The following is a 13,701-nucleotide window of genomic DNA, read 5'->3' on the forward strand; positions in this document are numbered from 1 at the left end:
AGTATAGCTAGGAAGCCTCTATTCAGCCTATTTCATTACCTTAAATATGTTTTAATTCCCTTAAAGATTAATATGCTGCTGAATTTTCAACTGGGAGAGGATTGTCCCTGTCCAGAGGAGATTCGGGATGAGCTGTACGACTTCCATGATGATCTTCTAATTCACTGTGGTGAGTGACAAGATGTACTTTTGTTTGTCTTTTTAACACTTGTCATCAAAAAAGATCAGATCAATTATAAAAAACAAACAAACAAACAATTTTTGTATGTGTTAGATTTATTACTGTTTACATGGTGATTTTCCTGACAGACTTTCAGTGCATGTTACCAAAAATACAGGAAACCTGTATATTTAAGTTTCATTGTTAAGTATCTATTAAATGTTTTCTGGTGTAGTTTTATTTATATATTGATTTTGGACTCAATTAGCAATAATAAAAGTCATCCAAATAAGAAGGTTGGGTTACCTTAAAAGATTTTTATAGGCACGTGTATATATATAAAAACAGATAAGATATTGAAAGGGCATTATGATTGTGAAGTTTAGAACTAGCAAATTTAATAAAAGACAGTAGATGGAGGGTGATGCTGCTGCTTTAGGTGCTGCTGTTTCCTGGTGTATACATAACTGTGATGGTGAATCATTATAAAACACTTTTGCACTGCAGATGCACTGTGAAATGCCTGTTTTCTCCACCAGTGACTGAATCTGAATTTCCTTTTAAGTATACTCAAGAGTGTACTAAATCAAATATACTTTGTGGGTTATAGAATCGCATGTGCATTAAAGAATCACATTATATGCAATACCAAAAATATTTTAAGTCTCTTGAGATCTTAGTCTAATCAAGGCAATCATGGAAGTACTAGTCCATTACTAGCATTTAGCAACATCAGCCAGTTGTTACTGCTCGTTCCCAATAATTAGGCAGTTAAAACTGATACACACAGACTTTTTCCTTTCTGCTCCCTTAGTGTTACAGTTACTCTACCAGTGCCTTTCTTGGCCCTATGGTTGATGACATAAATCTAGTTCAAGAAGGGAACAGAATCATTAAAATGAATTGACAGCATCTCAAGTTTTTCACCAGGATAATACCATAATAATGGTTATAATAAACCATGGTAATGGTTTCTTTCCCCTTCCTTGGTTTGCTTGAGGCCACTTTTTAAATGTATGCTAATACACTCTGTTAGTTCATTCTTCACAGGTTATCCCTAAAATCAGTTTTACCCAGTTCATAGAATTACGTTATTCTAGTGACCAGTAATTAACAGTTTGTGATTTCTGTTTGTATCCTTGATTATGTGCTTGTATTGTTAAGGCTTCTGCTATGATCTTGTGCTTGTCTTTCTGGGTATCCTGGTAAAATCTCCAGCAACCTTCACAGTACCAAGCTGTGATTCCATGATTCCTATTACCATTTTTCAACTACCTTAGAACCCAACCTAAGATGGGTCAGTGGGTTGTGTTTCATTAACTTGTTTAGGAGGATACTGTGTGGGTTTGTATTAAGTCCTTAAAATCGAGTTTTATATCTGTAAGGCTAGCTACTACATTCTAGGTAGAATTTAGATTGGTTTAATGCAATTTGTTCTTGACAATCCTGTGTTGATTGTCATTCATCCTTTATTCTAAGTGCATGATAAAAACTTTTTTTCTTTCTGGCATTTTTTTCCAAGCATTAAAGTGAATAGTTCATATCCTCCTGGCTACTCTTCATTCTTCACAATACCTTCACAAATATGTGATCTTTATTGTTCAGTCACTCAGCAGTTGAGCTCATCTCTGTTTTTCAGAGGTTACCCGGCATCTCAGAGTTCTCTGAGTGCTCCAAGATGAAGACTATAGAGACCTCAGCTTAGTTGGAAATATCTTACTCTGTAACATATTTGTTATATTGAAGTCTCATTGCTGATATTACCATTGAGTTACTTTAGCTCCTGGTCACTCTTCATCTTTTCAGAAGGTGAAACCCTAGAACCCTAGTGATTAAGGATTGATGTTTGGGGGGAGGGTATTTATTTATTTAGCTATATATTTATTTATTTATTTTATCATGTACTCTTGTTTATTGCATTATTAATTTGTATGTTGACTGAGATAGAGAATTGAAGATAGGGAAAACAGTCTCATAATTAAAACATTTTAATGATCCTCTGGATCCTAAACAAAGTCATATTCATTACTTTGTACAAATTTAGCATAGGTGGTCACCACAAATAAATGCCCTTCATAATCTGTCCTGACAGTTCTGAAAATCAGTACTAAGCAATGTAAGCTGCAGATCAAACTGAGTTGTGCTTGGAATATATAAACAGCTTTTTAATACTAAGTATACTTTGGAATCTAAATGGAAAAATATGTATGCAATCAAGTAATTAAAGGCTGCCTCATAATGAATATACACAAATACTCTGAATTAAAGTTACTAAGGCAGCCTGAATCCTAGCACATCCAAACTGTGAGTGCTTAGTGTTGCCAGCAAAATAATAATTCTCATCATATTTCTTGTGTGTAATTTCTTGACTGAAGACAAAACAACATAAGGCAGATTTTATTGCATAATATCAAACTGACACTTGTCTGTTTCATGTGCTGGGTTGGAACTATATGTTCCAGTGCACAGACCTCTGCCACTTGAATTAAGTGATTAATGAATAACAATGGTTATTAGGTCAGCTTCTGAACACAGCTCTAAGAAGATGGAGCATGAATGACATCTGGTCTGGAGAGGTGAATGAGACCATGCCTCCTCTGCTCTGCCACTGTCTTAACTCATCATCTGAGTGTATTTCTTCTTGTCTGTTCATTTCAGATTTTCAGGAGTTATCCTCTCAGTTCCTTTCGCTTCCAGGGCCTAGGTTAGGTTTTTCGGTGCTAGTCTCTTGCATTACTTAATATCCTTCTTTCTCTTCTGTCTCCTTACTGGCTACACTTCCCGTTCTTACTCCTTCTGGACACGAACTGTATGTAGCTTTTCATTTAGCTATTCATTTTGCCAAGCCAGCCTTACTTTTCTCATTCCTCAAAGTCCTTATATCATCTTACATTTCAGCTTCTGGTTCTCTCGTTCTCTCCTACTGCCTCTGAATTTTTTCTTCCTAGTCACTTGTTCAGTAATTTAAAACTCTTTGTTAGCTGCTAGAAGCATGCTTTCTCCAAACGGATACCACATTTCAGTTGTTTTTTCTTTTCTTAGTTTCTTTTTGTAATACGAGTTATACCCTCCTAAATTAAATCTTTTTCCTCTTGTCCAGCTTGTACCTCTTTAGTATCTGGAAATCTTTTCTTTTTCTCAGTGCTAAGAATCACTCTTACTTTGACCAACAGCCAAACAGCAAAAACTTCGATTTGAGCTTTGCCCAATCAGTTCTGGTCTGAACGGAACCTGCTTAGACGTTCTGTTCTATTGCTCATAACACATGTGGTATCTGATCATCACTAAGAGGTGTAAAAGATCTGAAAAAAGGTTTGAATAGTTATGAAGCAATGTATTGAACTGTAGGAAACTATTTGTAGAACTGCATCCCTTCAGATACATCTCTTTATTTGTTTTAATGAAAAATTTTATAACTAGTGTTATCTACGAACTTCTGCCTTCTTCCAGTTTTAATTTCAGATAATATATTTATGTATGACTGCTAAATATCTCAACTGAAAAGTTGTACTATATTGTAGGATATAATTGTTTATTTATTTCATACTGTAGAATATAAGCTAGAGAATCACATATTTAATCAAATGTGACTTTGAGTCATATTGCCACCTATTTGGCACTTAAAACATTATTTTTTCCTGTGTGAAATTTGCTGGTTAAAAGGTTGTCCTGTAGATATTTTGGGGTAGTTTACATATTGAAGGAGTTCATCTTCAAAGGTTAAGGTTTGTTTCTGATCATTTTTATTAAGGTATTCCACTAGAAGAGGAAGAAGAGGAAGAGGAAGATTCTACCTTGACTGGCAAACTCCGTTCGTTAATATACAAAATCAAAGGTCCACCAAAAGCAGAAAAAGTAGAGCCTAGAGAAGAAGAAGAGAAATCACCTAGTAAGTTTTCTTTCTATGTGCATACTTCTGTGATGCAAGTGTTAGACTGGTTATGTGATTAGCATCAGTTCACTTTCTAATAAAACTAGAGAATGTTCTGAAGAGAGAGACTTAGTACTTACTCAGTAGCAAGATACATGTCACAAAATGTTTTTCCACTTCCTGTTCTTTATAATAGGAAGGGACAACTTACACCATGTAAGGTTTTGGTTTGAGTTCAAAAATGTGGTATAGAATTTATGGCCTTACATGAAGTAAAAGTTATACCCATTTGCTTCTACTGTAGAAATCTATTGTAATTAAGGTAGTGCTGAAATGATTGTTGAAATCATTTGTTGAAATGCAAGATTGAAGTTCTAGAGCATAGGCAGCATAACTTGGAATATTGTGACTTCTTTGCTGAAGACTTGTACTACTCAAAAGGGTGGTATTTCTATATCAGGACAGCAGTAGCTGACCAACAGTTCGTAGCTGGAAAACTTACCTTCTTGCTGTTCCACATCACATTTATGGTAACACAGTGAAGTTACAGTGATAAATCACATCGCCAGAATTTCCTAGTGGTCCAGACAGAAGTTCCATTACCTCAAATTCTTCTGTGGGTTCTTATGCTCTGTATCCATGCTACTCCTCTGCTCTAATGCTTCTTTAAAAACTCAGCATATGGTTTCTGTGCTCTTATTTTTTAGTTCCTTCTCTTTTTATGCTTTTGTATTAGTAAGTAATAGCTGTAGAGTATATCTGTAATGGAAAACAAACTTGTAATACTGTTTTATAACTCCTTCCTGATTTTATCAGTATTATTCTATTTAGAACTTTATGATATTTTTTTTCAAACTTCTTAATATTTTTGTTGTAGGAAACAAACAAACACTACTGAAACCCTTTTTTTCTTATGTATGTTTGCACTTATATTACTACTTTTCAGCGGTATAAATGAAGGGATTTTAAGAACGAAACTAAAACCTATAATTCTGATATCTAAATAAATATTACTGAATAATATTACTGAATAATATAACTGAATAAGAGACAATAATAATAGTATTAGGAATGTTCCAGCAGAGTCAATATTAATGAATGGGTTAAAAGACTAATGGTCATAGATCTACTTCTGTGGCATTAATGTGTATAGTTCTACTAAGGTGAAGAATTTCTTAGTTGGTTAAACAAATTAAGGAATAATGCATGTATGTTACTTAAGTAATTGATAACTCCGTGCAGTCATTTTAGTGATGGAAAGCTGAAAATAGACTATTTCATTTATTACTGGTGTCTCAAAGATACATTGTTTTTAATTAAAGGAAGTGTTAAAATAAGAAAATGTTACAGATACCTTTCTGCTAATGTTTGTTACAAGAGTTAATTCAACCTCTTTCCTGTTTGAGAGCAAAATAGTTTTTGTTTTGTTTTGTTTCAAGTGGCAGATGAATGCCCTACACTTTGAAGTTATCTCAAGTTCTGTATGTTTCACTGGAATATCAGTTTGGTGTTGTTATTTCATCTCTGCAATAATTCGTGTTGCATTTTGAAAATATATCATTCTTTTGTCTCTGTTTCCTCTAACAAATTATTTACTGTGAATGGCTCTGTTGCTGGCAGAGAAAAATTAGCAGTAAAAGAAAGTGAGTATATTCCTTCCTACTGCTGCTACGTCTTAGGGTAATGTATGCACAGAAACACTGTGAAACACTTGGAATCAGAGACTTTTTATTCTGAACAGTATTTCTTTATATGCACATACTCATGCCCTATTCCCTAACGCAAGAGCGGTGTTTGTGGTCTAAATAGGCAAGATAGCTCTTAGCTTGCAATTCATCTTAACCATCTGCCTGAGCATTTTGAGTCTCATTGATCAGCTCATCTGGCTTTTGTTCCCATGCATTGCCCCTGGTGAGTTTGATGTATAGTAAGAATATCTATGTCTTCTTTTGGTTTTGCTGTCATACATTTAGGGGGTTTCAGTGCTTCCCTTAGTAGTAACTACATGTGGTGATTAATGAGGTAAAAAGCCAAATTCGTCCAGGCTTTCCTTTAGAACATATTTTTTCACTGTGCTTGCTCCTTGCCTTTATGAATCAAGATTATTATTTTTTTTGCCAGCTCTAAGTTTCTATAATACTTTCCAATGAATATCATGTGCAGAACTGTGCAAGTGACTAGAGGTCGCTCTTCTAACCAACAGTGGTAGAAAGTGCTCGTCTTGTACTTGCAGTTTGTTCAGTTTGGCAATAGGTCTTTGTGCATGCCTGGAACCATTAATTCAATTTCAGACAATTGTTCCATCAAGAGTTGTGTGTCATTAGATAACAAAGCTGTTTTATAACTCAGGATACCTCTTATGTGATCTGCCTGTTCTGTGAAAGTATACGTTCTGTTCTGAAAGCGTATTTTGGTCTGCTATGCTTGACAGTAGGTCGCAAATACATTAAATTTTATAATAATCTTATGTGCTGTGTGAAAAAGCTTTTTATTATCCAGCAGTGTTTTCTCTTTAAGGACCTACTTAAAGTACTTAAGTAGGACCTACTTTGTATCTGCAAAGAGTCATTTCTTCTTCAGGATTCATGCAAATTCAGTTGTTGTGAATCAGAAAGCATTCACTTCTAAAGCCTAGGGATACCCGGTGTTTGGTCTCTGAAACAAGCTAGAACTTGGAGAATGAACAACATATTAGTGTTGATTATGATGACAGGACTTTGTAATTGTTAATATATAATTTAGTTAAGTCATTTCTGTGGAGGACTCATCAAGGTTCCTTCAAAGATCATTAAGGAACTGCATTTTCTTGTTAAAAATGGGGAAACCTTTAACAATTTTTAGCTTGTTATCTATGTCACCATGCCCAGTACTTGGCTTGCTCCTAACTTCTGTCTGCTGCCCTTCATCTCCTTCCCCAAGCCAGAGGCTTGTGGTTTGATAAAAGGAATAGAATGCCTTGCAGAAATGATTAAGGAAGGGTTTTTTATTTAAGATAGTAGGTGATAGTAGGTGCTTTTTAGTTTTCTGCAGGTAGGAATATAGGTCAATAGTGATCTTGTTCATGGGTTTTTGGAAATAGAAACTGTGACTGTCAAGCTCATTTAACCATGGCTCTTCAGGTGCCTCTAGTTTAGGGATGGTATCTGGTATTATAATATTAATTTTTCATGTAGGACCATATATTCTGAATGTGTATATTTGATTACCAGTCTTAGAACAGAAATCAGGAAGTAGTATTCACTGGCTTGAAAAAATGCCTAAGTTTATTTCCCGTGTTAAAACAATGAGGATCTTAGTGTGGATATATGAGAATGCTTGTGTGAAAAGGTTAAGTCTCTGTTGAATAATATTCACAGCTTGCTCAAGAAAAAAAGGAAGATGCAGTGGTAGATTAAGTTGAAGAGCCATACAGTGTGTCCTTTGAGACTTTGTCCCTTAGAGTGCTGCTTACACTGAAAGCACAGAATATTAACTTACTAGTTGTTACTTAAAATATTCTTCCCACTGGCTGTTAGCTCCATTTTTTGTTGCTTGTTTCTTAAACTTTAGTTAGAGCACATTTGATAACAGTACAGCATATTTATAATTTATTAGTAGTCAAAAAGCATACCAGACTCTTGCTGACTGTCATTGAGAGGATGCTAAAGTCATCACTTCTGATTCTTTCTTTACTATTCTCATGTTTTGATTGAGTTGCAGAAGATCTTTTTCCTGAAGAGCAATGAAAAAAGACCCTCTCAATTTCAGTGTAAGGCAAAAGATGTTAGAAAGGATTAGAAGGAAGAAAACCACTAATCACTGCCACAAACTAATACATCTGATTAGAAAAAAGACTAAGACAACTGAAAAAAAGCCTAAAATAAGATACATAGAAGGCATAAGAACAGCATAGGAATAATTAGATTCTTATTTCCTGAGGTTTTTAACTCTAATATCTCTTAAATGATTAATATAAAGTTTTTGTTAAATTTTGCAATTATTTCTGGCTTTCTTCTTCGCATGATTTCAGCTGGAAGTCCTGAGAGCATACTGCTTTTCTTAAACTTTTGGGAAGTGTATGTAAGTGTATGTAAGATGTAAGTGTATGTAAGATGTAAGTGTATGGAGATGCAGCTTGGGAATTCTCTAGTTTTAGGTAACAGAAGCTGAAAAGTTCTGTGCCTTTAAGAAGTGTTTGGGTAAATTAATCCTAGGAATGAGCCTTAGAGACCTTGAGCTAGAAGCACTATTCATACACTAGAGTTGTCGGAGTTCAAGAACCATTTGGACAACACTCTCAGACCTGAGTTTTTTTGGTGATCTTTTGGGAACCCAGAAGTTGGATTTGATGATCCTTGTGAGTCCCTTCCAACTTGGATATTCTATGATTCTATGAATATGATTGGTAAGACCAACTGTTAAGATTCAGATCCTATAAATCAATACCTTCTTTCAAACATTGACAAGGACAGGCAGGAACAGAACAATTAGATATGATATTTACTACTTTTATGTTGTTCCGGTCTCCAGTTACCTTCAGCTCAGGAAGCTTCCTGTCTAAAGTAGTTTGTCTTTTTAGATCCCCATTCCATTGTTCTGACAAATATGTGTGTAGTTTCCACAGCGCAAATGTGAACTTTTAGCACCTGCCACATCTTTGGCAGGGAATTTCAGGGTTCTTTCATCCATTATGTGAAGAACTACCTTAATTTTTGGCTTAGATCATGTCTTGTGAAGGGCTTTGTTTGATGGACTCTTCTTGTGTTGGACAAAAAGGTGAGTATTGGACCTGAACTACATGTCAAATTCAAGATGTAACTAAATAATGGATTAACAGAATGGCATGTTGTACTGTGCTTTAACTATTCACTTCTTTATAAATACTGGGGTTTGATTTGATTATTTTTTTTCTTGGGGGGACAGAAAGTGAATTTGAGCTGATATTTTTATGGATCTATTGCCAGAACTCAGGTCTGTTAAGAACTCATTGTACTGTTAATAAATTAAGACTGTTTTCCCACTTGATTTTATTTACAGTGACTTTTTCAGTTATTTTAATTACTGTTTTATTGCCAGCTTCCAGTCTTTGTTAGTTCTGCTTTTTTTTTTTCTTTCTTTCTGACATTCAATTAATTGAAAAGTTATTGGAAAGCATTAGTTATTCCAGGGAAGAAGAGTTTAGTGCAAAAATTAGAGAGGAGACTATGCCATAGCACTGAAGGAAAAAGCTGATTGAAGAAGTTATACAACGTTTTCAAAAAGAACTTGTTTAATTTCATTCATAAACTGCCCCTAATAATAGAGCTGTATTAATGAAATAGAGAATCCATCCCCACAGAAAAAGCCTGTTTTTTAAAACAAAATGTAAGAACTAATGGCTGTTTTCTATAAATACATCATTAAGTAAATTGTAAGAGAGAACTGGCAAGTGAAAATATATCCTGATCCATTTGGTCTAAATAATGAGCATTTATTAGAACAATGACTGGGATATTTGTTTAGTTTTTAGGTAAAGTTCTTGAACTCAGGGCTTAGAAAATTTGTTTAAACGGTCATTGAATATGTGACATGTACAACACAGAACTGCTCCAAGCAATATGCATTGTGTACTTCCAAACAATACAATTTTTTAGAGAATGTATTACCAAGTGGTAGTGACTTTTCCAAAATAGATGGGTAACACAGATTAAATTCCCTATTTTAAATCAGTTTGCTTCTCCGGTTCCTTAGTGTGTATGCCACATCACACAGTTTTGAGATGTTCCCAGGTAGGACATCATCCTCTTTGAAGATAATAGAGAATCCTTGTTTGAACAACAAAGTAGCTAAACATTCATTGAATGAACAAATAGCAAAAGCTGCTAAAGTCAACCTGTCTTGGCCCTGAATTGGATATTTGATTATTAAAAGAGAAGGAAACTATCTCATCCTCCTTTCTGGTAGTTTTTTAAGTTTAGAACAGACTTTTTAATCCCCTCTGGCAAAACTAATTAGCAAGCTCAGCCCACATTCGTAAATATTTCTGGTATAGTTGGAATCATACTTGCCAGCTGATAAACTCTCAATAAACTAGATAAACTCTTCAATAAACTGAAAACTTAAAGATTAATTTCTGTATTCCAAACTTAAATTTATATTCATCAAAAATATGATGTTTCTTTGACATTTTAAAATTACATTAAAGTCATTCCTGATGAAAAGGTTTTTGCATTAGAAAAAGCTCTTCAATTACTTCTATTTTATAAATTTTAATGTAGAAATGAAGGGCAAATTAAAACGTTAAATTTAGTATTTCACTCACAAGGATAATTCTCAGGGTCCTACTGAGCCAAGAAGTTTTCATTGCTAACAATGCTGAATTGAATTTACTTGAACAATAAGTAGAAATTTATTGTTTTCCATCTCTCAGGAACATCACACTTACCTTGAAAGATCCAAGAATTATTTTTCCAGTTGAAAATTACGTTCTGTCTGCTAATGTTCTTTTGCTTTCTTACAACTGTTTTCTTTTGCCTTGTTGTCTGCTATTTTACTGTAATACATGTTTTTGACTTTTTTTTGTGGTTGTAAAGTCTAGTAACATTTTCTGTATTTTATTCTTTTAGCTACACTGAAGGAACTCATATCCCAGACTATGGTACGCTGGTCTCAGGAAGATCAGATTCAAGATCCAGAATTAGTTCGGATTATGTATACCCTCCTTCGTAGGCAATATGACAGCATTGGTGAGCTACTTCAAGCTCTGAGGAAAGCATACACCATTAGTGCTGCCTCTGTGAAGGATACAATTAATCTGCTTGCTGCACTGGGCCAGATTCGCTCACTTCTCAGTGTCAGAATGGGAAAAGAGGAGGAATTGCTAATGATTAATGGATTAGGGTATGGAATTAACATCATTTTATTTTTGAGTAATTCTTTCTGTTATATTAGTAAATCCTTCTACTTAAGATCCTAAATGAAAATTAGTACAGTACTGAAATGCAGATGTGTATTAAATATTTCAATTTTTGGTGGAAATATCCAGTATGGCTCCAATTGATCTCTCTATGAGTATTATGTGTCTTTTTTTTTTTTTTTTTTCTTCCTTTTTTCTTCAAGGTGTATTTTTACCTAAAAAAACAGTATTATTTTTACAACACTGAAGCCTAATGAGTATTTTTCAGATGTTTTGCTGAAGCTTTGTAAATATACATGTTTTAGCATAGATGATTTACATCTGTATTGCTGTCAATACCACACCCTTCCCAAATTTAAAGCTGACATTAATGTTGCATGCATATGTGAATAGACTTGCTGCTGTCTTTCGAAGTGACAAGTTTGTACGAGTAGCTAGGTAGAACCAGCAAAGCGTTGTCGTGATCTGAAAGATTTCAAGCTGGTTAGTATTTATTATGTGATATCAATGATAACTTAAAGTATTTGTACAAGACTGCTTATATTATTCTTTATAATGTTAGAATTATAAGACATTGACTTTGTGTAATCCCTGTTGATACCAGATTATGTTATGAGATTACCTTTGTTAAATGCCAGTAGTTTTGTACATGCCTGAATGTTTTATTACTCCTTGTGAGTAATTGTAATTGCAGGATTAGGCCAATTAATTTTGGAAGTAAAAAATAATAATAATAATAATAATTTTAAATGATATATTTAAAAGAGAAAAAGTACCTAGTTGTAAGATTACCTATGTTTGTTTTGTGACCCAGTACAATTTGTCCTTCATCAAGAACATTGAACAGTTTCTTTCCTTTACAGTGGTTGTAAGGAACCTTGCTACTTTGCTGTAAAAATCACAAACAAGAGTCTCTTCAGCAAGTTGAGCAATTTGTAAAAACAGTTTATTAATTAGTATGGGACAGTGTTGAATAATTTGTTCTCAATGCTGAGTTAGTGAAATTGGTGAGAATTCTAGGAGGGATAAAGGGTAAATTTTAGAAATTTTAGAAATCCTTGTATCCCCTAAGAAAACACATAAACTGTGTTCTGGATTGTGAAACCAATATAGAGGTTCCAGAATATGTTGAAAGGTGGGCAGAGTGAAAATTATAAAATATTCCTGTTATTTAAGAGAACATTATGCCATGTTAAATACTCTTCTAGATAGTTCTAATTTTTGGAAATATCAATGAAAAACATTTAATATCCTTTAAAATTAAGTCGCTTTAGTATCTTCTACTTTATGAACTGATAAAATTAATTGTGGTGTTTCTGCAGAGATGAAATTAGATTTAGATTTATTGATCCCCATTCTCTACTTACAAAGTAATTGAATATATTCTTTTACACTTAGATCTTAACAAGGTATGTTTTTTTTCTTTAAAGAGAACAGATGGTAAGAGCAATTTAAAAATGAAGAAAAATGTCATTTTGAAATAATTGAAGTGTTTAGGTTCTTGTTACATAGAATTCATGACAATTAGAGGAATGACAGCATGTTTAAATGTGAAGCATTTATTTGTCAGATGTTTTTGTGTTACACTGAAATCTGAGAATTTAAAATCATATTGTGACAATGAATGCATATGTCTGAAATCTCTAATAGATGAAAATAGTATTTCTTGAAAATGTTGCCTTTTCTCCCACTTCAGGGATATAATGAACAACAAGGTGTTTTATCAGCATCCTAACTTAATGAGAGTCTTGGGCATGCATGAGACAGTTATGGATGTGATGGTGAATGTGCTTGGAGGAGATAAGTCTCAGGTAATTTCACTGTAATTTTATTACAGTGAATTTTATTAGTTTTGCATCTTGTACCTTTGGGAAAGTGTAAAAAATATGTTAGAGAAAGCTAAGATAAATAGATAAATCTCCTTATATGTAAGATTTTGCTTGTACAGTTCAAAATATTGATTAATGTTAAAAATTGAACAGTTCTTACAGTAGTAGAGGGACTGTCATTCTAGGACTTAATTTTTAAAAAGTGAGAGAGAGGTAATAGGTATTTTGTCTTTGAATTGTTCCTTAAAAGTTTGTGGTTTTTTTAAGTTTTAAATTAAGTATATATGTTATGTGCATATATGAGAGGCTTAGCTCTGCTACGAAAATAGTCCTCTTCATCTTAGATAAAGAGTTGTTAACAATAAACTGTATAATAAATTAACTTAGAGCAACTTTATTTTGAATGCTTAAATTCAAATACTTGAGCTGTAATTTTCCTGCAAAATCGTGTTTTGTCTTTTCTTAGTGTTATGTTTGAATACCTGTATGTTATTTTAAAGGTAGAATGGCATAAATATTTTGAGAAGCTTAACTGAACATTCCTCCAGCTACCCAAGGAAAGTTAGAAATGAATTGGGCTTATCTTCTCCTTCCTTATGCCTGATGTTTTAATGCTAATGCCACCCTCCCCAAAACAGGGGTCTCCTCTTCTCCAAATACTGCTTACCTTTTTTTTTTTTCTTTTTTTTTTTTGTACGGCCAGGCATACAATTATTTATAACCTGATAAATACTTGTGTGTAGGTGTCACAACCTTCTGTTTTCGCTACAGTTTGTACATAAATTCCGAAGTGATAAAACCAACCAACCAAACAAACAACCAAAAAATAAACCACTGTTCCTTCTGTTTCTACTAAAGAATGTTATCACAGAGAATTTTTATAATACAAAAATACATCATAGAAGTTACCATGATACTTTTCATGAGGAATGTAGACCTAGAAAATTAGTTGTTAACCTGGTATCAT

At 33.6% G+C, this 13,701-nt stretch overlaps 1 protein-coding gene across 12 annotated transcripts in view; it reads left to right on the top strand.

Moving 5' to 3' along the window:
* Positions 1–13,701, top strand: part of RYR3 (ryanodine receptor 3) — a 234,846-nt gene that overhangs the window by 124,327 nt on the left and 96,818 nt on the right. For all 12 annotated transcript variants that reach the window (XM_084519997.1, XM_084519996.1, XM_084520000.1 and 9 more), the window contains exons 37-40: positions 67–169; positions 3,912–4,049; positions 10,616–10,889; positions 12,602–12,716. In XM_084519997.1, coding sequence (XP_084376123.1) covers positions 67–169; positions 3,912–4,049; positions 10,616–10,889; positions 12,602–12,716 — 630 coding nt within the window. The remainder of the gene's footprint in view (positions 1–66; positions 170–3,911; positions 4,050–10,615; positions 10,890–12,601; positions 12,717–13,701) is intronic.

This window comes from Aythya ferina (assembly GCF_964211825.1).
Source record: "Aythya ferina genome assembly, chromosome: 5".
NCBI classification, from domain to species: Eukaryota; Metazoa; Chordata; class Aves; order Anseriformes; family Anatidae; genus Aythya; species Aythya ferina.